The sequence below is a fragment of the Eschrichtius robustus genome, chromosome 15 (genome assembly GCF_028021215.1).
Source record: "Eschrichtius robustus isolate mEscRob2 chromosome 15, mEscRob2.pri, whole genome shotgun sequence".
Taxonomy (NCBI): Eukaryota; Metazoa; Chordata; class Mammalia; order Artiodactyla; family Eschrichtiidae; genus Eschrichtius; species Eschrichtius robustus.
The window spans coordinates 81,293,079-81,317,545 of record NC_090838.1 but is presented as its reverse complement, the minus strand read 5'-3'; the positions used below and the strand labels follow the sequence as shown (position 1 = coordinate 81,317,545).

Here is a 24,467-nt window from a genome sequence, read left to right as displayed (position 1 = left end):
GCCCACAGTACAGGGCACAAGGGCCGAGCTGGCCTGGGTGAGGTCTGAGGCCCAGCTGCTGCAGCTTCCCATCTGCTCCCCATCCTGTGAGGTTGTCCAGCCAATTCCACTTCGCTGCATGCTACCCTTCCAGACCCCAGAAGCTCAAGGAGCTCCTGCCCTTGTGCCATAGCCAGAGAAGGTACCCGGGCTGGAGGGCAGCAGACAGCTGGGCAGACAGGTGGCCCAGCCAGGTGAGGAAGGCCCTGCTCCCTGGAAGCGTCCCTCGGGCCCCAACTCATGACCCTCACACACACTACCCCCCCCCCCGCCAACACTACACGTATACACACACCCCCAACCACAGTGTCGGGGGTCCCTGGGGCCCCCATCATGCTTCTGCATACCTCCGTGCCTCCCCTCTCCCCAATCCTTTTTTTTTTTTTTTTTTTTATTTTGGCTGCATCGGGTCTTAGCTGTGGCACGCAGGATCTTTGCTGCGGCATGCGGGATCTTTAGCTGCAGCATGTGAACTCTTAGTTGTGGCACGTGGGATCTAGTTCCCTGACCAGGGATCGAACCTAGGCCCCCTGCACTGGGAGCGCGGAGCCTTAGCCACTGGACCACCAGGGAAGTCCCTCCCCTCCCCTCCCAATCCTTATAGCAAAGCCACAGCAAGAGTGATGGGGAACCAACCAGACAAGCCAATTCATGCTCAAAGTGCTGGCCCACAAGCCTTTGCAAAGCCCGCAGCATGTCTTCAGGAGATCCCCAGTAAGAGTCTGGCTGTGGATATTTCAGGATCAGTGGGGGCAATAATGGGGTGGCTGGGAGAGGCCACGAGGCCCCTGGACAGCCCAAATAACCAAATGATTTCTGAAAAAACAGTGTGCAAACCCCTCCTCTGGCCCCTCCCATTGTCCCTAAGCCCCTCATAGCTAGATTCTGGAGCTCCCGTGGGATTCAGGAAAGGGTAGGACATCTCTGATCAGGGCTCTTTACTCACCACCACCCTGACCGTCAGTGACACCACAAAAGTACTGGGAAGAGAAACGGATCTTTCACCCACACACACACTTAAGTGCACGTACATACACTCCCTGACGCACAGGCACCCTCACTGACGCAGTGCAGCGCAGTGGTTAAATGTGCCGGCTATGGCATCAGACAGCCTCTGTTTGAATCCTGACTTCCCCGTTCCACCAGCTGTGTGACTTTGAGCAGTTACTTAACCTCTCTGTGCCTCGGTTTCTCCACCTATAAAATGGTAATAATAGTAGTCTACCGTCTGAGGTTGAAGAGAGGATTAACGATCACAAAGGCTGCGAAGCCAAGCACGCAGGGTTAGGCAGCCACGTGTCAGTACACACACGTGTGTACGTGGGGGTGTGTGTGTGTGTGTCTCCCCCCATTTGCATGTCAGCTCGTCAAGGCAGGAGCTGTGTCTCCCCATCAGGTGGCCAGGGCCCCACTGGGGACACGGCAGAGAGGCGCTAGCTGCCCATGAGATAGACAGTGTGGAAGACAGCTAGAAACACCTCACTTGCTCGGGCTTTCACACTTCCATTCATTCAGCAAACATGTACTGAGTGTTCAGACCGTGCCGGGCTCCATTCGGAGCATGGGGGGCCCCCCCGCAGTGAGCAAAACAGACAAGGACCCCGACCCGCCCAGCGCTGCCCCCGCAGGAGAACAAGCCCCTGAGCAGGAGCGAGTTTCCCTAGAGAAAGGAAGCCGTGTGTTTTCTGTGCCCAAACAGCTTGGACAGGTCCCAGTTCCCAATAATTGATGCACTTCCCTGCATTCTCCGTCAGACGCTACTGGATGTACTTCAGCTTCCTCTTGACAACTCAAGGTCAAGCCCGGGAACGTCAGTCTACAGAAGACTCCCCAGGTCCTTGAGGTTTCTGGGGCCCTTTAGCCCGACACTAAATGGCTCCAAGCCTCTTGGCTCCTCTGAGCCCCTGGTGTTGCTCTTTTTGTTCTCTGTTCCTTCCCACGCCATCAGGCCACTGGCTGCGATTCTGGGGGCTGTCACTGCACCTGCTCCAGGAGCTGGCCTCCTGGTTGCTTCTGCTCAGCTGCTCCGACCTGAGCCTCCCGGGAGTCAGGCTTGTAAGAACTGTGTGCAGAGCTAAGCACAGTGGGCTCCGAGGAAGGTCCTGCAGGGCTCTCCCGTGAGCTTTCCTGCCTGGCCTTTGTGTCGTTTAGCCTGAGTTCCAAAGGGTGGGGCCTTTGTTTTGTTCTCCAAAGTGACCCAGCACCTAAAACAATGCCTGGCACATAGTAAACACTCAAAACTGTTTATTCTTAAATAAATGTACTGCGTCCTTCAAGCTTAATTCATCTTTTTCTGCTTCTGTTGAATAAATGAAGCACCACTGCGTGGTTACGTGGAGGGGGTGGGTGGTCAAAGTGGATCCTGACCCCTGGGGGAGAGGGGAAGTTCTGAAACCCTTGAAGGCCTCCGGGCACCTCCCCAGTGCCAGACACTCAGTCCACCATGTGGGAGGCCCTCCATCTGATCCTGGCAGACAGTGCCTACAGATGCTCCAACAAACCCGTGCACACACACACACACACACACACACACACACACACACACACACACACACACAGGGCAGAAGGGCAGACTCGGTGTCTGCTGCCTGGCAACAGAGTCAAGTCCAGCCAGTCTAAGCCCCTGGGTGGGGAGGGGACACTCAAGGTCCCTCTGCCCACCTTCCAGATGGACAGCATTGCCCTCCAGGAGCCCCAGTGACTGCGTAGTGCACCCAGTTGACGTGGCCCTTTCGTGGCCATCATTTCCTGGGACCCTCCTCACCCATGGACATTTCAATCCATGTCTCATGAGGAAAGCGAAGCTTGGAGAAGGCAAGCGCCTGAGCTGACAGAGCTCATGAGTGGCTGGGCTGAGACAGACCCGCGTCACTGCTAGACCCCCTCACCTTGGGAGAACAGAGGGCAGTGATGGTCTAGATTCAGGAGCGCTTGTTTCACGGGGCTGGATGAGCCTAGGTCCTGCCCGGCCTCACCCAGCTGTGTGGCACTGAGTGACTTCACCCCCCTGGGTCCCAGCCTCCTCACCTAGCTCCCATGGTTAGTGATGTGGATCTCAGGAGGTCACTGCGAAACTCAAGAGGACAAGAGGCATGAGAAGGCTCTGCAAACTGAAAAGCACTGTGCAGAGGGACCAGGTCACCAGTGGCCTGGCCTAGTCACCTAGGTTCTCTGAACCTCAGTGCTGTCAACTGAAAACAGGGCTCCTGGCCCTCACTTTGCGGGGCTGGGGGGAGGAGTAGGCAAGCTCGCAGAGATGGGGTTCTGACACTGTGGTTGAGGTTATGACATCGGTCAGCCCCGTTGGGAAGAAAACCACTCTGTCAAAAATCAGGGTCAACTTTCCAGGGATGAGCTACGTGGCTGTTTACCCTGCTGTCCTCCCAGATGAGAGGCCCCAATGTCCTCCTCAGTTTCAGGGACAGCACCCCTTCTTTCAGGGCAGGTAGGGGATGTCTGGACAGGACTGACTGAACTGGTGAGGAGAAACGCTCTTCCCGGCGAGGCCCTGCCCTGCCTTGGATGTAGTGTGTGGATGAAGTGCTCAGTGCCGTGGCAGCCACTGTGCAGTCATGAGGTAAAGACCAAGAAAGAAGCCCGAAGCCTTAGCATCACCAGAGCCTTGGAGCCAGGCAACAGTCTCCTCACGTCACCTTTCCTAACTGTAAGAAACAGGGGCCCTGTTAGTTTAAGCTGCTGCTAGAGGGGTTTCTGTGATCTGAAATGCAAAGCTTTCTGCACTGATTCAAGGCAACAAGAGCCCAAACTCCCCAAACAGGAGCCTGGGGGAGCCCAGGGGCACTTCTCTGTCTGTGTCCTAAAGCCCCTAGTTCACTCTTCCCTAGAGTCTTTGCCTTCAGCTCAGGAATATTCAGCCCCAGTGTGTGTGGATTTTCGTGGAAGGAATGCTGTGCGTTATTTGGCAGCTTCCTCTGTGCCAGGAGCTGGGACACAAAGATGAAAGGGCTGACAGTCTAGCTAGAGAGGTGTACTAAACACACATTGTGTGACATAATGTAATGTAGTATAGAGTTTTAATATAACATAATTTATCAGGTAACATATCACCTAAAAATATAATATAATGACATAAAATGAGCTCTAAAATATCACATAATAGAGTATCACATACTATATCCTTACTTCATACTGTATCATAGGATGCTCTCCTGAATTAGACTCTACACACCCCTATGGTAAGGGCAGGGAAGTGGCCATGCTATGGGGCCCTTAGGTGGAGGCTGGGGTAGGGGTCAGGGAGGGCTTCCAGGAGGAGCTAAGCCTTCCAGAATGAGCAGGACTTAGCCAGACAGACAGGGTAGAAGGGCATTCCAGGCAGAAGGGACGGCATGAGCACAGAGGCCAAAAATAGCCCCTCTGGGCGAGGAGTTCTGCGTTGCTGGAGTGTAAATTGGGACACCGGGAGTGACCGGCTGGAGCCAGGTCACTTAGAGGGAGGGGCAGGTGCCCTGTAGGGGAGTCTGGCCTCTACCCTTGGCCTGTGGAGAGCCCCTGAGGGGTCCTGAGCCGGGGAGTGAGGCAGTCAGACCTGGCTTTCAGCAGAGCTGCTGGGAGCGGCTCAGGTGGGTATGAACTGAGCCAGGGAGCAGCTGGGCAGCAGGGCCAGGCCCCAGGTGGCCGTGAAGTCTGGGCAGAGAACTAAGCACCTTGAAGGCAGGTGCCTTCGCCCTCTAGAAACATTTATACTAGGAGGTCAAGAAGGCAGGGATTTATACTTTCCCCTAGAACCAGCCTCCAGTCTGCAGGGGCAGGTAGAAAAAGGACGACCAGGGCCTGCTGGCGCCCCCTGTGCCAGGGGCAGGGGCTCAAGGCTGGGCCGTGGGCAGGACAGGCCTGGTCACTCCAGTGGGAGGGCAGCCCCGCCCTCCTGGTCACTCCAGTGGGAGGGCAGCCCCGCCCTCCCTCCTCCTCCCACTGCTCCTCTGGAAGCCCCAGGGCTGGAAAGCAAGTTCTGGTCACTGGTCGGACCCCACATCATCACCAGGGGCCTGCGGCCAGCGGCCACTCCTCCTTCCCTAGGCCCTCCTCACCTTTGGCTCCACGGGGACCAACTTCCCAGGCAAGAGACACAGGAGGGAGGACAGAGTTCACAAAACAGTTTCACATCCTTTGTGCCACTGACCCCTGGATAGGTGGGCAGTCAGGCTGGCATCTCCCGGATATGACACTTGAGCAAGGCCACCCAGCTACGCAGCCCCCTGGGCAGAGCCTAGACCAGCCTCAGAGTCCAGACTAGGTAGCTGCCCACCAAGGCCTTAGCAGGGAGGGGGGATCTCGGCCCATGCCCAGCCCTTCAGACGGGGAGATTAATAGCCCTGAAATTGTGATAAACTTATATATATTTTGTCCTGCCAGAGCTGCCACCTCTCCAACCAAAACTGGGAAGAGAGGAGAAAGGAGTGAAGTACGGGGCCTGAGTAGAGCGCAGATGAAACGCCCTCCAAAGCCCGAGCCTCAGCTTGTGAGGACCGGCCACCGGTAGCGATGTGGACGACAGGCTTTTTCCACTGCTGGGGTGAGGGGCAGCCGAGCTTCTGGGTCTCATGGGACAGTGTTGGGGCAGGCAGTGAAAAAGGGGTGCCGGAACTGAGAAAGGAAAGGGGAAGCCCCCAGTCCCCTGCCCCTGCCCCGTGACCCCCCTATGAGATCGCGCCCATCTGACACTTGGGAGGTGTCCCTCTCCCCACCTCCACCTGGCAGCCCTGGGCCTGACTCTCAGCTCCCCCTCAGGGGTCTAGGGGGGTGGCCTGGACCTTGCCCTCCCCTCCCCACCCCTGCCAATGCTGGCCTCCCAGCTGCCAGCCCTGCCCCAGCACACCCCAAGGGCCCCACTCAGGCCACCCGGTGACTTCTCCCAGGAGGTGCCCAGATTCCAGGCAGACATCTCCCAGAAGTTTCTGGCGGTGGCGGCGGTTCTTAAAAAAGGCTTCCTGTCACACTGCAATCAGCTGAGGCGCCAAGCGCTGAGCGTTTCATTAATGCCACTGCTCTCCCAGAGCGGCTCCGTGCTGCCTTCTGATGAGTTGATGGCGGTCTCTGCACTCTCTCTGCCCCCGACCCTTCCCCGGGTTGACGACTTTCTGCTGCCCTGCCCACACTGTGCCCTCCCGGGCACCTTCTTTCTGCCCCGTCTCCTCCAGCCCGGGGTTTTATGAAAACAGTCACTTCTAACCATCTCCCATTTTAAGAGCTTTGCGAAGAAAAAAACAGTTCGGCAGCGTCCAGGATACCTAATTAGGTGGCCTTCAGGCACCTTAGAGGAGGAAGAAAAGTCACAACTGGTGCAAGAAGGGGAAGAAGCACCATTAAAAGAAAACAAGGGGAAACCAAATAAAGAGCAGAGATAAAGAGTCGAGAGAAAACAGCGGCGCCTGAGAAACACGGATTCCAGCCGCCAACTTTTACGGCGTCCAGCCCTGTTATTCATAAGCGAGTTTCCTCTCTCACAAAGGACCTTTTGCACGGTTTTCCCTGCTGCCTCCAAACCAGCTGCTTGTGCTGTTGTATCCTGAGTGATGATGAGGCTCTGAAAGGGTTTTTTGGGAACAGATGGCCAGGGGAGAGCTGGGGAATGTGCCAGCAGAGCGCTGGGCGGGCTGCCAGGGCCTGCGGTGACTGAGTGCTTGGGCTTCCAGCTCGCGTGCTTTCCCTGCCCTCTGCCCTCCGTGGCGCCAGCAGGCCTTCCCAGCGAGCGCTCGGAACATCTGGAGTCTGGGGCTGCCAGGAGGGGGGGCCGCGGCGGCCGGGCGGGGGACCCTCTGTTCCAGCGGAGCTCCCAGGGCCTCGCCACCAGGCCCGCCTTGTGGAACAGCTAATCAAAACCACAGCGCCCGAATGGGAACCAGGCGCGCTCCCAGCTGCAGCCAGAGGCCGCCAGGGCGACTTAACCCGGTGTCAGGCCTCGCTGGCGGCGGCACTGGGGGCGGGGGGCTGCTGACAACCCCCCACACACACCGGCCCGGCCCACCCCTTGCCACCCCCAGCAGGCTGTTGGCTCCCCGCGGCTAAATGGAGCCTGCAAGCGCCGCAGCCCGGCTGCTTACATAAGAGCTCCTGCTCCTGACAAGGCACTGCACCCGCATTTGCTGGGGGTCCCCGGGCGCAGGCCACCCTGCCGGGCGGTATGTGAGCTTCAGGGCCCGGGCGCAGCTGAAGAGCTCGGAGTTTAGAACCAAAGAGACACGTGCTCAAAGCAGCTCCACCACTTCCTCGCTGCATGGCCTTGGGCAAGTTACTGCCCTTCTCTTGGCCTCAGTTTCCCCTCCGTGCAATGGGGAAGTGGTGCTAACTTGTGGGGTTAGCATAAAGGGTAGAGATAAAGTATGGGAGGTGCTCGGCACGCAATGGGCACTCCCCACTCGGTCAGCACGATTGTTGGTGAGAGTCTGTTTATTAGCATTATTACCATGTACAGCCACACGTTATGCATGTTCTTTGATATGGATCTGTGAACTTTGAAAGCCCAGGGATTTCTGGGCTGGCTAGGTGCTCGCCCCCCTTTAAGGATGCAGGGCCAGGGGGTTTGCCCTGAATGCTGGACAGACAGGAGTCCCCCATTCAGAACTATCTGCCCTTATCTGCCTTTTGTCTGGTCCTTCATCCATTCCAGGCACTGCCCTTTCCTGAGATGATCCTTCCTGGGATTCCATATGAAGTTGTTACCTCGTAGCTGTAAATTCATGAGATTTCCCTTCTGGCACTGAGAAAAGGCCAGCCCTTTCTCATACTGGATCTCCTTTAATCCTTCCAGCAAGGTGGCAAGGAAGGTTTACAAGCTCACACTTTACACACGAGAGAACGGGGGATCAGAGAAGTTAGGTAACGCACCCAAGGTCACATGGGTAGGAAGTACCAGTGCCATGATTCAAACCCAGGTCTCCAGCGCCAAAGCCTACACTTCCCCTACCTCATGGTCTTGCCAAGGGTCTCCCTGTTGTATGTGCCTTAGTTAAATGACAGCACCAGAGAGAATTGAAAGGAATTGTAGGGTTCTCTCAACTCAACACCCACCTATAGCATCCTGGACCACTGAGCCTCTGAAGGGGTTTCCAGCGGGGCACCCTGGCTCAAAGAGGTGCCCTGGAGTTTAGAGCATCAGAGGGGACTTTTCACGTCTCTGACTTTCTGAGCATGAGAGGTTGGTTCTTTCTCACTGTCCGAGACCCCAAGTTTTCATTCATACACAGCGTGGCGGGGAGAAGGGCGGGGTCTGGGAGTGCGTGTCAGGAGGGGAGAGGAGGAGGAGGTGAAGACAGTGTGAAAGGAGAGGGGAAAGCAGCGCCCCAGTCTCTCCCCCACCTCGGGACCACCCGGGGAACAGCAGAGGGCCAAGTTCTGCGTTCCAAGGAAGCCAGCTCCAAGCTAACCTGGGGGGCTCCCCAGCCCACGACCCCTCCATCCCGGTCCCTGCCAGCCGTGTGGACTAACGGTGTCAACTGTGAGAGGAGAAACCACAGCTGAGAGAACACTCCGTGTTAGAACAAACAGCTGGCGACAAACGTCTATGTAATTGGAATGCCAGAAAAAATAAATTGCATCCATTTTTATGACGAGAAGGGAATTTGATGGTGGTTTCCCACCCACCCCCACTTCTTTCCCAGCATAGACGGACTCCATGGGCTTTCAAAGCACATGGTATTTAACTCAGTAACATGGCTTGGAGGATGTGGAAACAGGACCTCCTCTCACCACCCTATTTCCATGCGGGGGGCGGGACAGGGAAGTGGTAGGAGCCCCGGGCACCTCTCCTACTGGCCAGTTCCTCGGGCCTCTGAGCCTCAGATTCATGGTTCCTGGGACAACGTCAGGATCCACCTTGAAGGGGTGGCGGGAGGAGTCAACGGGGTGATATGTCAGAAGTACTAAGCACCCAGCACCACGCCTGGCGTGGGATCCGGGCTCTAAGAACGTCAGGTAGTATCAGTATTCTCCAGGTGCACTGCACTGGGGTCCCAACAGTCTCTGTGAGCAACTTTCAGATCTGTGTGAAATGCCCGTGATGGGCAGAGGGGAAGGGAGAGTAAACGCCTTTTGTCATTTAGACAGAAAAAGGAGCTGAGGTGACCTCAGTTCGGAAAGTCTGACCAGAAGGGGCCTTAGAAGTCACTTCTGGGGTCAACTCACCTTACAGAAGTGGGAGACCAAAGCCCCAATGGGGGTGACTGTGTACGTGGCAGGTGGGGACAGAGACAGGACAGTGTCCCTCAATGGGGACTCTGGGGATGCAGGAGACCCTGCCCACGAGGGGCTGGATCCAGCCAGAGCAGGTGCTGGAGACTCTGCCTCACATACTCTGGGGCTCCGGAACAGACCACAGAAAGAGCAGGTGCCACCAGGTCCTGTCCGAGGCCTGGTTTCAGCCCCCCAGACAGAACCCTCTCGGCTCCCACTGAACCCCCAACCCAAAACCAATGTGCCACCTCAGCTGGCCCCCAGCACCAAAAATACAGAAGTCGGCACCCAGGATGTTCTTCCCAACAGGAGTCCGGCTACGCTCGAACCTGCCATCACCACGAAAAGCCTCCCCTACCCAGAAAGCAGCAGGAAGAGAGAAGACGCGGTCGAGCTACGCCAGCCTCAGTGCCTCCTCTGGCACTGGACCACCCACAGGGTGAGGAACAGCCTCTGGCCTTGCAGAGCCAGCCTTCCCTGCCCAGCTGGCACACACGGCTACAGTCACAGCCCCGGGGTCACCAATCGGTGCCCAGGCGTCTGGTAGGGCCCTTAGCTCAGCGCGCTGTAATGGACTTATCTCTCCCCCCCCCCCACTGCCACCCCGGGGCCTGTGAGAAACCTGGGGGCAGGAACTTACTGGCCATTTATCACCAGGGCTTAAGCTATGCCATCAGTGTTAGTAGCTGCTGCTGCTGTTATTATTATTATTATTATTATTATTCACTGGAAGGCAGTGCCCTAGATTGTGGGAAATTGGTCCTCTCCTATCCCACAGGTCCGGCAATGCCCACCCTGCCCAGGTGTGGAACAGTTCTGCTGCTTTTCCTTCTCCTCCTCAGAAGCTCCCAGGAGTTGCTGCTTTAAAAACAGGAGCTGCGGAAACATGGCCCAGAGCCAGGTGCTTAATGTGCATTATCTCCGGCTGCAGCCAGAGCTCGAGCTGAGATCTGCAGAGCCCTTCCACTCCTCCCACCTGTCTCTCTGCTTGGCAGCCTCCGACGGGCCTCTCTGCACGACCAGGGCTTCCAAACGGACCCTGGACCCTCAAAGTCACTTCCTGTGAGGCCCAGATATAGAGCACTCACCCATCAAGGGACATGGGTCCCCACCCCCAGCAAGGAAGGGCTGAGATGGGCAAAAGGATGTGCCTGGGGCCTAGAGGGTAAGTAAAGATCACTTTAAATCCCATTCTTAACACAGGTCTGGAGGGACAAGGCAGCTCATCAGGGGACACTGAGTACAATCTGTCAAGGAGGCGTTCTGGAAAAGGGTCGCCCATCCTCTGGGGCACATGAACTGTGAGAGAGCCACGCTCTCTGGGACAGCTCAGATCGCCCTCAGTGGCATTGGTGGTGATCATTTATGGAGGACTTCCTTTCAGCTGGTCACTTACATCAGCATATTTTCTAGTTTCTTCCTTTCTTTTTCCTTCATTAGAATGTAAGCCTGACTCACTCCCATCCCCAAACCCTCAGGCTGCCCTGAATGGCTGCAGGGGAGGGGCAACAGGGGCTTGATTTGAGCCTCACATCCACCTGCCCTGTCTACAGGGACTAGGGAGGGTCAAGCCCGCCCCACCGCAAATACCCGTCACAGTGCCCATGTGCTCAGGATGGGATTGCCCAACACAGAACTCACTGCCAGTGCTCGATAAACACTGAATGAATGAATGTATGAACAAATGAAGGAATGCGTCTCCAGGGACACCAGCTCCCTTGGTTCTGGTTAACAAAATGGTGGCCTATCCCAGGCACTCAGGGCCACTGGGCGGGTCACTGAAGACCATCCCTCAGGGCACCCTGAAACTCACCTACCTGCATGGGGACAGATACAGGAAGGCACACACACCAGGAGTGGGGTGGTGCTGTGATCTGCCAATCATCTACCAGGGCAGTTACAGGGCCCAAAAGGCCTCAGATGTCCCAGCAGCTCCAAGACCCTGTCCCATCCCTCCCTCTAAGTCCTCTGGGCAATGGTGGTTGTCCAGGCATGGTCCTCGGGAGATGGCAGCCTCAGGACAGCCCGCTCAGCAGGAGGGGCTACAGGATGCAAGGGGCCCCTTGCCCTTCAGAGGTGAGGCAGGACCTCTGCTTGTAGAGTCAGACTAAAAAGGGCCTTGGAAATCTCTGATGTTTCCACCATCCCCGTTTATTGAGGAGAAAACTGAAGCAAGAAGAGGTTAAGAAATGGGTCCAAAATGATACAGCTAGTAGGTGGTGAGCCAGGCCTTGAACTCAGGGCTGTTTGATGCTCTTACCCACAGTCTAACACCTCAGTCTCCCAATCTGGACGATGGGGAGGCTGGACCAGATGGTCTCTAAGGTGTCTTAGATTTGATGTGATTTCAGGGGAAGCCAAAAGCTCGTCTCTGCTGGGCTTCGTCACCCCACCACCCCCCTTCTTCCCTCACCTCCCAAGCATCTAGTTTCCTCCCCAGCCCAGGGCACTTGCTCCAATCAAAGAACAGGGAAGGAGGGGGGCCCAGCACTCTGGCCTTTGGTGGCTGACGGGAGGACTTGGGGAGGGGGGGATGAGGGGCAGAGATGGGGGAAATGGCGCCTGCCCACCCTGCCCATCCACACCTCCGACCGACCACCACCGAATGCCAGGGGAAGTTCACCGAGAGTTTACAACCCTCCTTTGTCACAGAGCGCTGCATGGAGCCATCAATCACGCCCTTAATTTACCCGTGTCACTTTCCAGAGGAAAGCCACCCTGCGAGCAGCCAGTGGCGCTTCCTCTCTCACCCACTTGATGAAGATTTCATCTAATTGGTCCACATTAAATCACTCCCAGGATCCCAACGTGCCATCACCGCAGCAGCGGCAGTGGCTGGCGGTGGGGACATGCCGGGGCCCTCCCTGCTGTGGGCAGGAGAGACCACAGAGGGCCTCCCTGGCTGGAAGCCTCTTGAAGGGGCCCCTGGGAAACCTGGAGAACCCAGAGAGGGGCCTCCTTGAAAAGGGGGGCTGGGGGAGGAATGTCAGGGATGCGGGGAGGGGCCGGCCAGGAAGGAAGGAGGAGGTGGTAGGAAGGAATGAATGGAGGATGCCAGAGTCACTTGGCTCCCCCCCGCTCCCCATCCCCGGATGCCCAGGGCAGTCAGGCATCTCTAACCACCTCTACCCTCTTCATGGATGCAGACTGGGTCCCACCCTCTGTCTCTCTCCCTCTAGCCTCATGGGCACAGAGATCCAGAGGGTTGCCATCAGCCTTGCTCTGCACTGCCTGGCAATGACCCCCAACTGGAAATGCTGGAAGCCTAGGCCATCTGGGAAGCGTAGCTGTGCCCGACACCTTTCCTCCTGCCCGTATTTCTCCGAACACATCAGGCTTTGTACAGGCTGTTCCCTCTGCCTCAGATATTGTTCCTGCTTCATCTGCCCGGTGACCTCCTGGTTGTCCTGCTGATGCCAGCTCAAACACCACTTACACAAAGATGACCCTTCAAACTCCCTTGGGCAGGAGAGGTAACCTGTCCCTTCTCCGCCTGGCCTTCCCGTGCCCCAGCACAGGCCTCCGGGGCCTCCTTTCCTACACTCTTCTGCCCTTATCCACAGGCAAGAGGGTCTCTGAGCATCCTGTGAGCTGCAGGGGTGCTGCGACCACATGTTTATCATTTTTATACCCCTGCCCGGCAAGCGTGGCACATGGCTGGGGCTCAGTAAATCTCTTCAGAATGCATGAATGAATGAATGAATATCACTTGCCTTAATGCGTGGCCTCAGGTAACCCATAGGCCAAGTCACATTACCAAAACACACCGAAGGGCTCTCTTGGGCTGTTACCAGTTCAGGAGATCTCACCCTGATATGACATCAATCAGGGGTCGCATGGGGGATTCATCCTAAGAGCATGTAAGGCCAGAAAGAGCTTCAGAGATAAGCTGTCCTCCTCATTTAAGTGATGAACAAACACAGGCCCAGGGTGGCTGTCCCAGGTACCCAGCAGCCCCATTACCAGGAGTAGAGTCACGCACAATCCCAGGGGCCTGAGGAGCCCTGAAGCTGGCATGAACCCCAGCAAAGCTCCTAAAGGCCGAGCTCACCGGTCCCTTTGGAAGCCTGGGGGAGTGAGGGGCTCCCCAGGTTCCTGTCCCCATCTCTCTGTCTTCCCAGGAGGCTGCTGCCTGCGTGGCTGGCACGTACCTTGCGTTTCTTGGCACGGCCCTCGGCCTGCAGGGTGCGGGTGCAGCGTTGCACACACTCGGAGAAGCTGAGGTTGCTATGGTCGGCACTGTAGTCGAGGTCGGCCAGCCGCGCCAGGGACAGGATGTAGTTACAGGCGATCCTCAGGATGGCCAGCTTGGACAGCTTCTGCCCATATGAGTAACATGGCACCTGGAGGGTGAGAAGGCGTCAGGAGGGGCTGCCAGGGTCTCTGCTGAGAACGGCCCGGGGGCACCTCAGCCAGGCAGGTGTAGGGCCCCTCACGCTGACATCTGCACCGCCGGACAGGGGACTGCAGGGCGGCAGAGGTGGCCCATCTAATCCCTCAACCCGGATTTTATTCCCTGTTCTAAGCACCCGCTGTTTCCACACTCACAACCTTGGGAGGCATCCACATTCCCGCGTCGCAGGCGAAGAAATCGAGACTCAGCTCTTGCCCGAATGTCAGTGAGCATGAAGCACACCGAGTTCCCCCAGGACAGAGCTCCACCCGCCTCCCTCCCTGAGAAGGAATCTCTCAGAGAGAACAGATGTTTTTTAGCTCTGAGGGTCTACTTACTCATTCAGTGGCACTTGTCTTGCTGGGCACTTGGGGCCCGACAACAAATAATAACTCGTGTCTGCCATCAGAGAACTTACACTCAAGAGTGACGTTACAACGTCAGAGCAGAGTTGGGTGCCCGGGACTCTGGGAACAGACCAGAAGCAAAGTACCAGTGCTCAGCTGGGGGGCCCACACATGATTGGCTTTCTTTTGCTTTTCTCTTTTTCTTTCTGCCCTCTGGACCTGGGGTGCTGCTGGGCATTGCAACAGGACAGCCCCAACCAGACTTGACAGCCTTGACATTCATCACCAACTAGGCACTCACTAATGGCACAGGGATTTGTATGGGTGAAGCGATGGAATCTCTAACATTGTCCACCAATGCTCCTGCTGCTTGAGCAAAAAGCTACAAAGACTGCAGCAGAGTTCTGTGTCATAACACGGAGACGTCACCACAAAGTCCACCTGACAGGTGCTAACCAGTAGAGCTGCTCTGATGCGTCGTTCACCTAAATGGCCCAAACGTGCACTGCAACCCAGGCTGCGGCATCCTCCTCTCTATGGCTCTCCAGGATCTACATGCAGCATCCGTCCCCACCACGGATACCTGGTACTAACCCTCAGCCCACAGAGAGTGGGGCGCCTTGCAGGGACCACTCAACAAGTATGCCGGGCACTGTTCTGGACCAGTGGTTCTCAACCGGGGACGATGTTGTCCCTAAGGGGCAGCTGGCAATGTCTGCAGACATTCTTGATCGTCACCACCGGGGAGCAGGCGGGGAGGGGCTACCGGCCTGTAGCGGGCAGAGGCCAGAAATGCTGCTAAACATCCTACGATGCTCAGGATCCTACAATGCCTCCACAACAAAGAATGACCCAGCCCGAAACGTCAGCAGCGCTGTGCTCGAGAAACATAATCAAGAGAGCCGCTTCAGATGAGGACCCTAAACGCGTCAACATCTTGATCTCACGTTAAAGCTCACTTCGTCCAGGAGCTTTCCCTGACCTCCCACCCAACCCTACCCCGGGGACTAGGGCTGCCTCCCCTTGATGGTGCTCTAATAGCCCGCCGTCTGTCCTTCACTCCTGATTACTGTGACTCATTTAATGGTCAGTCTCTGTGTGAGCTGACAGGGGAAGGCCTCTCTGTATGCAGAGCCTAGCCCAGGTCCTGCCCATCACCGGCCTCCAAAGGGTTTGTTGACTGAGGGAATGAATGAACAAATGAATGCTCTCCCTCCATATCTATCAGGTGATTCCAGAAGGTTTAGAACTGGGTTCAAAAACTGTTCTCTCTCTCTCTCTCTCTTTTTTTTTTTTTTGGCCATGCCGCTCAGCTTGTAGGATCTTAGTTCCCAGACGTGAGATTGAACCCACGCCCCCTACAGTGGAAGTGGAGTCCTAACCACTGGACCGCCAGGGAATTCCCAAAATTCTCTGAGGATAAAGATTTAGTTATTTGGTGCAGAGGTGAAGCTTGTACACCTTCTGGTCACCTGGGCTAACTCCTGGCTCTAGCTACAAACCCTGGGCAAGAGACATAAGCGTTCTGAGCCTTGGTGTCCTTGTCATATTGCTAACAGGACTGACCACACAGCATGGTAAGGACTAAAGGAGATGGCATATGCGCTGCACAGAGTAAGGCCTGATACAAGTCAGTGACATTATTACGGTGGGTGTTGCAGAGGGTCTCCAAAGAGGGGCTCCAGAGAGGGTGAGAAGCAGGAGATCTGGAGCCAGGACATATTGCCTGCTCATTCCCCCACCCCCTGGGGGTCCTGGGACCACAGGCCCGAGGTGAGGTTTGCTGCCACCTTTCAAAATCCTCTAGCAGCCAAGGAGTTGCCCCTCACCAGGCCAGGAAACGCAGGGAGGGGCAGGGAGGTGACACAGGGACCACCAACTCCTGTGCATTCCCCTTCCCCCTCCCAGCCCTGGCCACAGCTCCAAACCCATCTGAGAAAAGCCTGCAGAACAATGCACTTTGCCTGTTCTCATCCAGAGTCCAGAGAATCCTGCTTTATCAGCCTGAACAAATAAACAAGGTCTGCGGGACAGAAAGGTTCCCTGGGGCAGGGGCAGGGGTCTCAGGGACCAGCCTAGCACCTCTGCCTCCCCTGCACCCAGGGAGGGAGTGCCCTCCTGGTGGAGGCTCTGGACACCGGGCGCGGCTCTGTGACACAGGCCCTAGTGTGCTGTTACCCAGAGGCCATGCTGGGCGTTACCCAGCTCTTTGAGCCCTGGGCCCTGAGCAGCTGGGCTTCCCTGCCAGCAGGGAGCAGGGATCTTGGAAGGGATCTGCACATGGGAATCCAGGGTCACTGCGGGACCACAGAGCAACAGATGAGGTCAAGGCCGACCTAGGGGTTCCCGTGCCAAGTTCTGAGCCAGTTTTGCCCCAGATTTGTCACTCTGTCCCACTGCTTGTGTCAAAGTCCAGGTCTAACAAGAAAACCATCTATTGAGGGGGCTTCCCTGGTGGCGCAGTGGTTAAGAATCCGCCTGCCAATGCAGGAGACATGGGTTCGAGTCCTGGTCCGGGAAGATCCCACATGCCACGGAGCAACTAAGCCCGTGCGCCACAACTACTGAAGCCCGCGCGCCTGGAGCCCATGCTCCGCAGCGGGAGAAGCCGCCGCAATGAGAGGCCTGTGCACTGCAGCGAAGAGTGGCCCCCGCTCGCCGCAACTAGAGAAAGCCCTACGTCACGCTGCAACGAAGACCCAGCGCAGCCAAAAATAAATAAATAAAGTAAATAAATTAAGAAGCAACTGTGGAGTTTAAAAACAAAAATACCCATGTATTGAGCTCTGGTTGTTTACCTGGCACCGTGGTCACTATTTACAGGTAGTTTTAGCCCATTGAAACTTTCCCCCAAATAAAGATTGTTACCCCATCTGCACATGAGGAAACAGAGAGGTGACATATTGGGCCCCAGGTCACTCAGCTAAGACCCGGTTGGAGCCAGAAGCTCGTGTGTTTATCGCCCGAGGAAGGCGGGCTCTCCAAGCTCCCACCAGGAGCTTGGCCACCGGGCTCTCCAAACTCCCACCACCAGTGGTGGCCATATATGGGACACCAAGGGCGCCTTCTGCCAGCTCACTCTACCTCCTCCCGCTCCCCAGGGTGTGCTCCTCTGCTCACCTGGCTAATTCCCAGATGATCCTGGTGCCCACGGCCCAGGATGCAGCGGCTGGGCCCCCGAAAGCCCAGCCCAGAGGCAACCTGGCCTATGAGGATCTGATTCTAGGAGGTCAAGGTAAGGCAGAAAGAGCTGGTCTGAATCCCAAACAGCGGGGTGACTTTGGACAGGTAGCTTCACCTCTCTGAGCCTCAGTTTTCTTATCTGCAGAGTGGGAATAATGCCTGGGTACCCTGGATGACTGCTGGAACCACGCCATCCCCTTGCTGTTTCTTGTGATCTACTAAGGCCAGGCAGAGGGCTGGGTGTTGTGAATATAATTCATCTTTAAACAGCACCATGAGGTAGAAATGACAACTTCCACTTTACAGAGAAGCATTTGATGCCCAGGGAGTGTAAGAACTTCCTGTATCTCTCAGCTGATGAAAGATGAGCTGAGTTTTGAACTCACACCTTAGCTGGGCTCTTTCCAATCAGCCAGAAGCAACGGCTTCGGGGGATGGATGAGCATCTATAGCCTATGGTGGGGAGGTGGGCAGCCCACGCTTCTGAGCAGGGGATGGAGAGTTCTGGACTCCATGGGACCCCAGCCTGGGTGCATTACCTCTCTGAGCATCCACAGCGAGGCCCAGAGCCCAGCCATCCCACCACCTGCCGGGGACCACACAGCAGTCATCTGCTCAGCCTGGGCAGAGGACAGAAGCCAAAGGAGGCAGCAGGGCCACTCGGCTCCAGCTACTGACAGGCAGCAAAACTTCCTGTAAAGTAAAAGGACCTGCCTCACGCTCACCCTGCAAGAATTGTTACGCTTCAGAGAAGCAGGTGCAGTATGGGGATTTTTCACCAGGTCCCACATGCCCCTAAAAGATTCCATCCCACCTACCCCAAGCTGGACCCTCTCCTGGCTCCAGCAAGCGGGAAAAAGCAGGAAGGACACTGGCCCGGGATTCTGAGGACCTAGCTCTACTCCGGGCCATCCACGTGATCTTAGGTCCACAACCTTAGGGGACCTCAGTTTCCTCACCAATAAAATGGTGAGGAAATCAGAATACCTGCTACCTCAGAATGGAATCGCCATGGGCAGATGTAGGGAGGCGCCACAGAGAAGCAAAGCCAGGAGCCAACCAGCCAATGTAGAGGAGGCCTGGAAGCCCTCCACCCACTTGCCTCTGTGCCAACTCCTACCCACCCTTCAGACCCAGCCCAAGATGCCCACTGAGACTCCTGGACCCGCAGAGCTCCAACATCACTGCATCCCCGGCACACAGCCGAGCACTTGATTCCATTTGAAATTTTTCTCTAATCGGCTCCTGTCGGTGAGTGCTGGCTCCCTGGGGTGAAGCCACTCTACACAGAGCTGTTCAAGGTCCTTGTCAAGTTCTATTTAAACAAAATCCCAACCTGCTACACAGCAACGAGGCTGGACCCTGAGAACCTGGGTCTGAGTAGTTAAAAGCCATGGCCCAGGGCCAGACGGGACAAATCCTGGTCACTCACTCCACCTCTGTAAGCATCCCCATCTGTGAAATGGGAAGGCAGCATGACAACAGGGCCAGGTAAGGCACTTCGCCCCGTGCAATGAGGCTCAACAAGCTGCTGTCCTGGTGACTGTGGATGCGAGGGGGCAGGAGAGAGGCTTCTGTCACCCCTCTTCCATCTGGATGCAAGCAGGCCCGTCCCCCATTCCCTGAGGAGGTGGGTACAGGTTGCAGTGGGGCCATGGGCCCCTGGCATCCTATGGGGTCTGAGATTGAGGGAGGTGCCGGGCTGGGGGTGCCATCCTCATGCCCCCTCCTGGGCCATCCTGAGTTCACTTGCTGAGGATTCCCTGGGACACTCCGGGGCAGCAGAGGAGGGCGCCACTGGTTTGGCACTTCAGCAGGTCCTGAGGGCTCCTCCTGGCTGCCCCAGGCCTCTGCCTGGCTAGGCTGCCATTCCTCCATCAATGCTGAGGGGCTTCATGCTTCTTGGGGAGAGAGGAAATCTGCACAAATCGGCACACACACCAGATGCCCCGAGGGTGAGCACAGCCTGTGAACCAGAAGGTTCTGCGGGGGAGGCCGAGGCCCACAGTTCTGGCCCCTCCCCTCAGCCGCCCAGCAAGGCCAGGCTTTCCCTTGGACCCTCTCCCACCCGGCCCGGAGCAGCCCTGCACATGGGCCAGGCCCAGCTATGCACACATGGCCTTCACGTGAGACGGCGGGGAGGGCCCCGAGCAGCTGGGCTGGTGGCATGTGCTGCGGCCTGACCATCTGCCCCGCATACGCACCCCCTGGCCCCGCTGCCCGGGGGCCTCCCTCTCCCCCACCTGCACTTGTTATGGCCAAGCAGCCCCCCACCCCATTCCCTTCCTGCTTGAGGGCATGATGGGTTGGACAACACAGAAGACTGTCTGGCTTCCCCCATGCTGAGGGTGGACAGCTCCGGGGTGGTCACCAGGCTGAAGAGCGGGGCCGTTAGGAGCCTGGGCCCTGGAGCGACTCGCTGACTCCGATTCAATCCAGGCTCTGCAATGACAGCGGCACACAGCCACGCAGGCTGTGACTGCACCACGCCCGGGAGGGCGCCGGCACCCTGAAGCCTGGTGAATGGCAGGCCGGGGAGGCATGCAGTGCAAAACCCAGGAGGCCTCATACGGTGGCCAAAGGCTGCGAGACCTCCACCAACTTACAGAAGTTCCCTGAACCTCGGCCTCACCATCCGTGAAACAGGGGTGGGAATGAGGGCGGGGGGATGGGGGGGTGGGAACAATATCTACTTCATTAAATGAACTAATACGCATAACACGCTTAGCACACGACCCAGTACAAAGGAAGCATCTGATAAATGGCAGTTTCTATGATTATTATTAAAATGATTACAGAATTCTTATTTCTACATCGGTCAAGGCCTTTGCCCAGCACTGAGGACGTTGCAGATGTTCGAGAAATGTTCATTCCCCCTACAGCCCCCATTCCTTTCTTCATTCGCTCTCTGCAGAGAAGCGGTGTATGAGGTAAGCATTATCACCATTTTCCAACTTTAGCAACTGAGGCTCAGAGAGGGAAAGTGACTTGTCCACGGTCACACAGAAAGCATACAGCAGAGGTATAACTCAAACTCCGGCCTCCGGACTCCCCGCCCAGTGCTCTTTTCACCGTACCAGGAATCTGCTCAGAGAAATGAAGCCCCAGACCAGAGCCACAGTCCCAGAACTGACCTCGGTGCTGCTGCAAGGGCCATGGCCTCAGTTCAGGAAAAACCGTCCTTCTTCCTCACCCTCCTTTCCCAGGGTCCATTTCAGACAGTCAAGCCTAAGCCTAGATCCAGAGTCACAGCCTGCCTGGATAGGGGCACACACACACATACGCACACGAGTGTGTGTGTGTACTCACGTGTGCACTTTCTACAGGTGGGATACTGAGGTCCAGAGGAGGAAGGAGCGCCTCTGAGACGCAGGACTTTCCCCATCGGATGGGGGCTGTGATGTGGACACGGTGAGTGTGCCCTAGTGACACTTCTTTCCCTCCCAGACAATAGACCGGTGCCCACCAGCAGCCTTTTTGGGGAAGGGACCGATGGACTGGACAAGGGGGGGAACAAACCGGGGCAGGCGCTTCTGATCACGCGTTTGTGTGTTCTCTTGGGCACGTGTACTGATCGTGTGTATAGGTACAGCTGTGTGTACCTGTGTGTGTGTGCGCACACTTTCTCCCTGAATTTGTCCCTCTTATATAGAACTTCCGCACAAGAAGGACAGAAGTGAAAGGAAACCACGATTAACAATCTCATCTCAGAGAGTCAGCCATGTGTACACCCACCTTCCGACTTAACAACACTGCGAGTGCAGGGCCCACAGCGCTGATACAGCTGACATTGTGAGAAGTATTTGGCCAGGCGGGCATTCCAGAAACTTCTGTCATCTTCCCTAACCCACTAGGTGATCTTGGAAGCGTTTCCTTCCTTCTTTCTCCAGGCTCCAGTTTTCCATTCCATTAAATGGAAAGCTAATTCAACCGACAGGGATGTTAAGATCAAATAAGATGGAATTTATTACTGAAAGAAGTTCAAGCCACTGGACAAATGAGATGTAGTTGAACACACAGAGACCGTGAATACTTTCTCGGAACTGAAAGAGGCAGCTGGAGGAGTAAAAAGGACGCTGAACTGTCAGTTAAAGGACCTAGGTGCCAGCCCTGCCCTTCCTCTCACCAGCTGTGATGCTCTGGGCACGTGGCCTCCCCAATCTGAGACGGGTTGCCCTAGCTGCAAGGTGAGCAGGTGGACAGTCATCTCTCTGCCATCTCATCCTTCCATCCTGGGTGGTAGGTAGCAGGATGCCCTCCAGGCTGCCACCCTCTGACACAGAGCCACTGCCTGAGGGTGAAACTGAATTCTCCACTGGGCCCACTGCCCAAGGTCCCAACTGTCTATGACAGTTATCTGACTCCTCCACTCCACTCTACCTCACTGACCAATCATCTTACTCAAGCCCAAATGTGACACTTTGGCTCAAAAGTCATAGAAACTCTTTTCCCCAGGAGTTTAATTCCCTTCCCATGGATGGACACAGGCACCTTCCCTGCCCCACCCACAGGAGGAAGAGGAGAGAGTGTGATCCAAAAAGAAGATCATGTTTTCTGAAATCCTTTGTTGTTGGCTAAAGCCCAGAGAGGGTGAGTAACTTTCCTGAAGTCACACAGGAAATCAGCTGCAGAACAAGCAAAAATCCTGACCATTCAAACCAGTCACATCCACACCCCCCCCAACCCTTCCCCATGCCCTGTGCGGGGTGGGGGCAGGGGGCACTTACCACACTCTTCTTAGATCTCCGCTCTGTGAAAATGAGCAGCCTAGAATCCCAGGGCGGTCTCAATCTTGTCTAAGTGGAATTGTAAAACTGCCGCTCCCCACTATGGGTAATTCTTGGACAAATATTCTTTCCCATCGGCCCCAGAAGACAGCGTCTGGTGAGGACAGCCCCCACCTTCCCCAAACTAAGAAGCCCCTAACCCACCCCAGAACTAGTTTCTGAAGATTCCCCGACCAATCAGTCCCCTCAGCAGACCTGCCTGCTTCAGCATGCGGCGGGCGGCGAAGGGCAGCAGTGGAGGGGATCTCCTGGGAAGGCTCTCCCCAGCCAATTCCTGAGGCCGCCCCTGCAGAGGGGGCTCAGGCTTGTACCCCGGGTCCTTAAGGACACCAGGAGCGAGGGGTGCAGAGCGCAGAAGCAACCTGAGTTCAGGGGCATCCCTGCTGGGAGGTGGGGGCTGAGGAGGGACTGACAGGTTCCCGTGGAATGAGGGACCCTTATGTTCTGGCAAAACCAGGACCACCCCTCCGCAGCATTCCGGGCCTCCAAGACCACGCCAAATTGCCGGAAGGGTAAGGGTCTTCCCCCTTTCCCCGCCGGAGACTGACTCCCACATTGCCCCTCTCCACTCCCCACCGCGCCCGAGGGACTCCGGGAGACAAATATTCGCTGCCATAAAAGTGAACTATGAGGGGTGAAGTCAGACGCGCAGACAGGGTCACCCCAGGGGGGATGGGGGTGGCTGTAACCAGGGCGTGCCCGAGCCAGAGATCTCGAACCTTCACCCCCACTTTGCAAACTAAGAGCCGTACCAACGCTGTGGCAAAGGTCACTGCCCCAGGAGGACCCAAACCTGTCTGGGCCCTGGGGCCGACCGGGCGGGGACAACTTGCCGCTTACCCACGCCCTCATCCTCCCTAAAGTCCCCCCGCCACCTACCCACCCACTCCCGCAGTCATACCCGGGCGCAGTGAGGGTGTGTGGCTGGGAGCCGGTACCTGCTTCCTGAGCGCCTCGAAGGCTGCGCTGATGGTGTGCACCCTCGTCCGCTCCCTGGCGTTCGCCAGGAGCCTCCGGGTCTGCTGCAGGGCTTTGATCTCCGAGGAGGCGGCTGTAGCTTCGCCCGGCCGTTTCCTAGGCGACGCGGAGGAATCCGGGTGGTTATTGTAAATTACGTGTGAAATTGACGAGTAAGAACTTTCCCCAGGGCGCGTGGGGGGGGCCGGGCGCACTGAGGGCTCCGGGGGAGCAGGGGCCGCCGACGGCGTGGGGCGTGCTGGCGGTGCGCACAGCAAGATGCGGGGACGTAGGCCGGGCTCCCGGAAAGGCTGTGCCTCGGGACCCCCAGGTACCTGGCCCTGGGGCGCTGGAGGCGGCGGCGGCGGCGGCGGCGTGGGGAGTCCCGGCCCCACTGCGCCCAGGGCGAAGCCGCGTTTCCGCGCGTCCAAGACCTCCGGAGCCCGGGCGCCCCCGCGCTCCCCGGCCGTGTCCGCGCCCCCACCTGAGGGAACGGCCGGCGCCACCCGGGCTGGCACCGGGGCCGGGACCGGCTGCAGCCGCTGGGTCCTGTCCCGCAGCCCGTTGGTGGCGGCGGCGCCGTGCTCGGGCGCTTCGAAGTCCAATCGGAAAGTTTTATAGCCGTTCGCGCGCCGCGCCGGCTCCTTGCCCTTCCTCTTGAGCTTCTTGAGGCCGTTCAGCTCCTTCACGCACACGGTCTTCCACGGCCCGTCCTCGAGAACCGGGATGTGCTTCATGGCGCGGGCAGCGCGCAAGGCAGGGGCGTGGGGCTGCCCGGGAAGCGCGCCCGCCGCGCTCGCTCTTACACGCTGCGCGCCGGCTCTGCCCGGGCGGCCGCGGCGCTCAGCGCCTCGGAGTCTCCAGCTCTCCCCCTGCTCGCTCCCTCCCTCCCTCCCTCCCTCCCTTTCTCCCCCTCGTCCGGGGCAGCTGCGCCGCCGGCTCAGCGAAGCCGCCGGGCTGTCCGTTCCCGGAGCGCTCAGAGTGTCATCTGAAGTCGCTGCCGCCGTGCCAGCATTTCTGGAGAACGCCCGCTGCGCTCCATCTGTGTTTGTTTAGCCTCAGTTTACACAGAAGCCCAATTCGCTAGATCAGTCAGCGCCGCCGCCCGGAGAGGAGGCAGCTCCCGCCGCCGCCTCCCCAGCCCCGGCCGCCCGATCAGCGAGCGCCTTTAAAGAAACAGGAAGCATTTTTCAAAACAGCTGGGCTGCCGGCCGCCTCCTTTGTCCGCGTCCTCTCCACCTCCCCCCACCCCCATCCCTTCTGCCCAGAACCTGCGTCCTCTGACTCTCCCTCCCCGCCCCCTCCTCAAGTCCGGGGCGCTTCTCTTTCCCCAGAGGACAGTCCGCTCCCGAGCACGTGCCTTCTGGGCCCTTCGGCCCTTCCCCAGATCAGAGCCGGGCCTTGTCTCCCTGGCCTTGCTGACCTCTTGGTGACGCAGCGTCGCCTTCCGCACCCAGCACCTCCACGTCCAGCCCTCCACCCCAGCTTGCCAATCGAGAAAGAAACAGAATGGCGACTTCTCTTGGGGGGCGGGGGTGGGGGTAGGTCGACGAGGGAAGGGAAAGGCTC

General features: G+C 57.3%; 1 protein-coding gene across 2 annotated transcripts in view; it reads right to left on the bottom strand.

Annotated features, from left to right (window-relative positions):
* Positions 1-23,756, bottom strand: part of ATOH8 (atonal bHLH transcription factor 8) — a 33,855-nt gene extending 10,099 nt beyond the window's left edge. Inside the window, exons 1-2 of one of the 2 annotated variants that reach the window (XM_068564516.1) lie at positions 22,880-23,756; positions 13,383-13,574 (exon numbers count right to left, since the gene is read on the bottom strand). In XM_068564516.1, the coding sequence (XP_068420617.1) occupies positions 13,383-13,574; positions 22,880-23,635 (948 nt within the window). In that variant the 5' untranslated portion in view covers positions 23,636-23,756. Of the gene's footprint in view, positions 1-13,382; positions 13,575-22,842 lie in introns of those variants that run through there. The other variant, XM_068564517.1, reaches the window with a different exon arrangement.
* Positions 23,757-24,467: the final 711 nt, after the last annotated feature.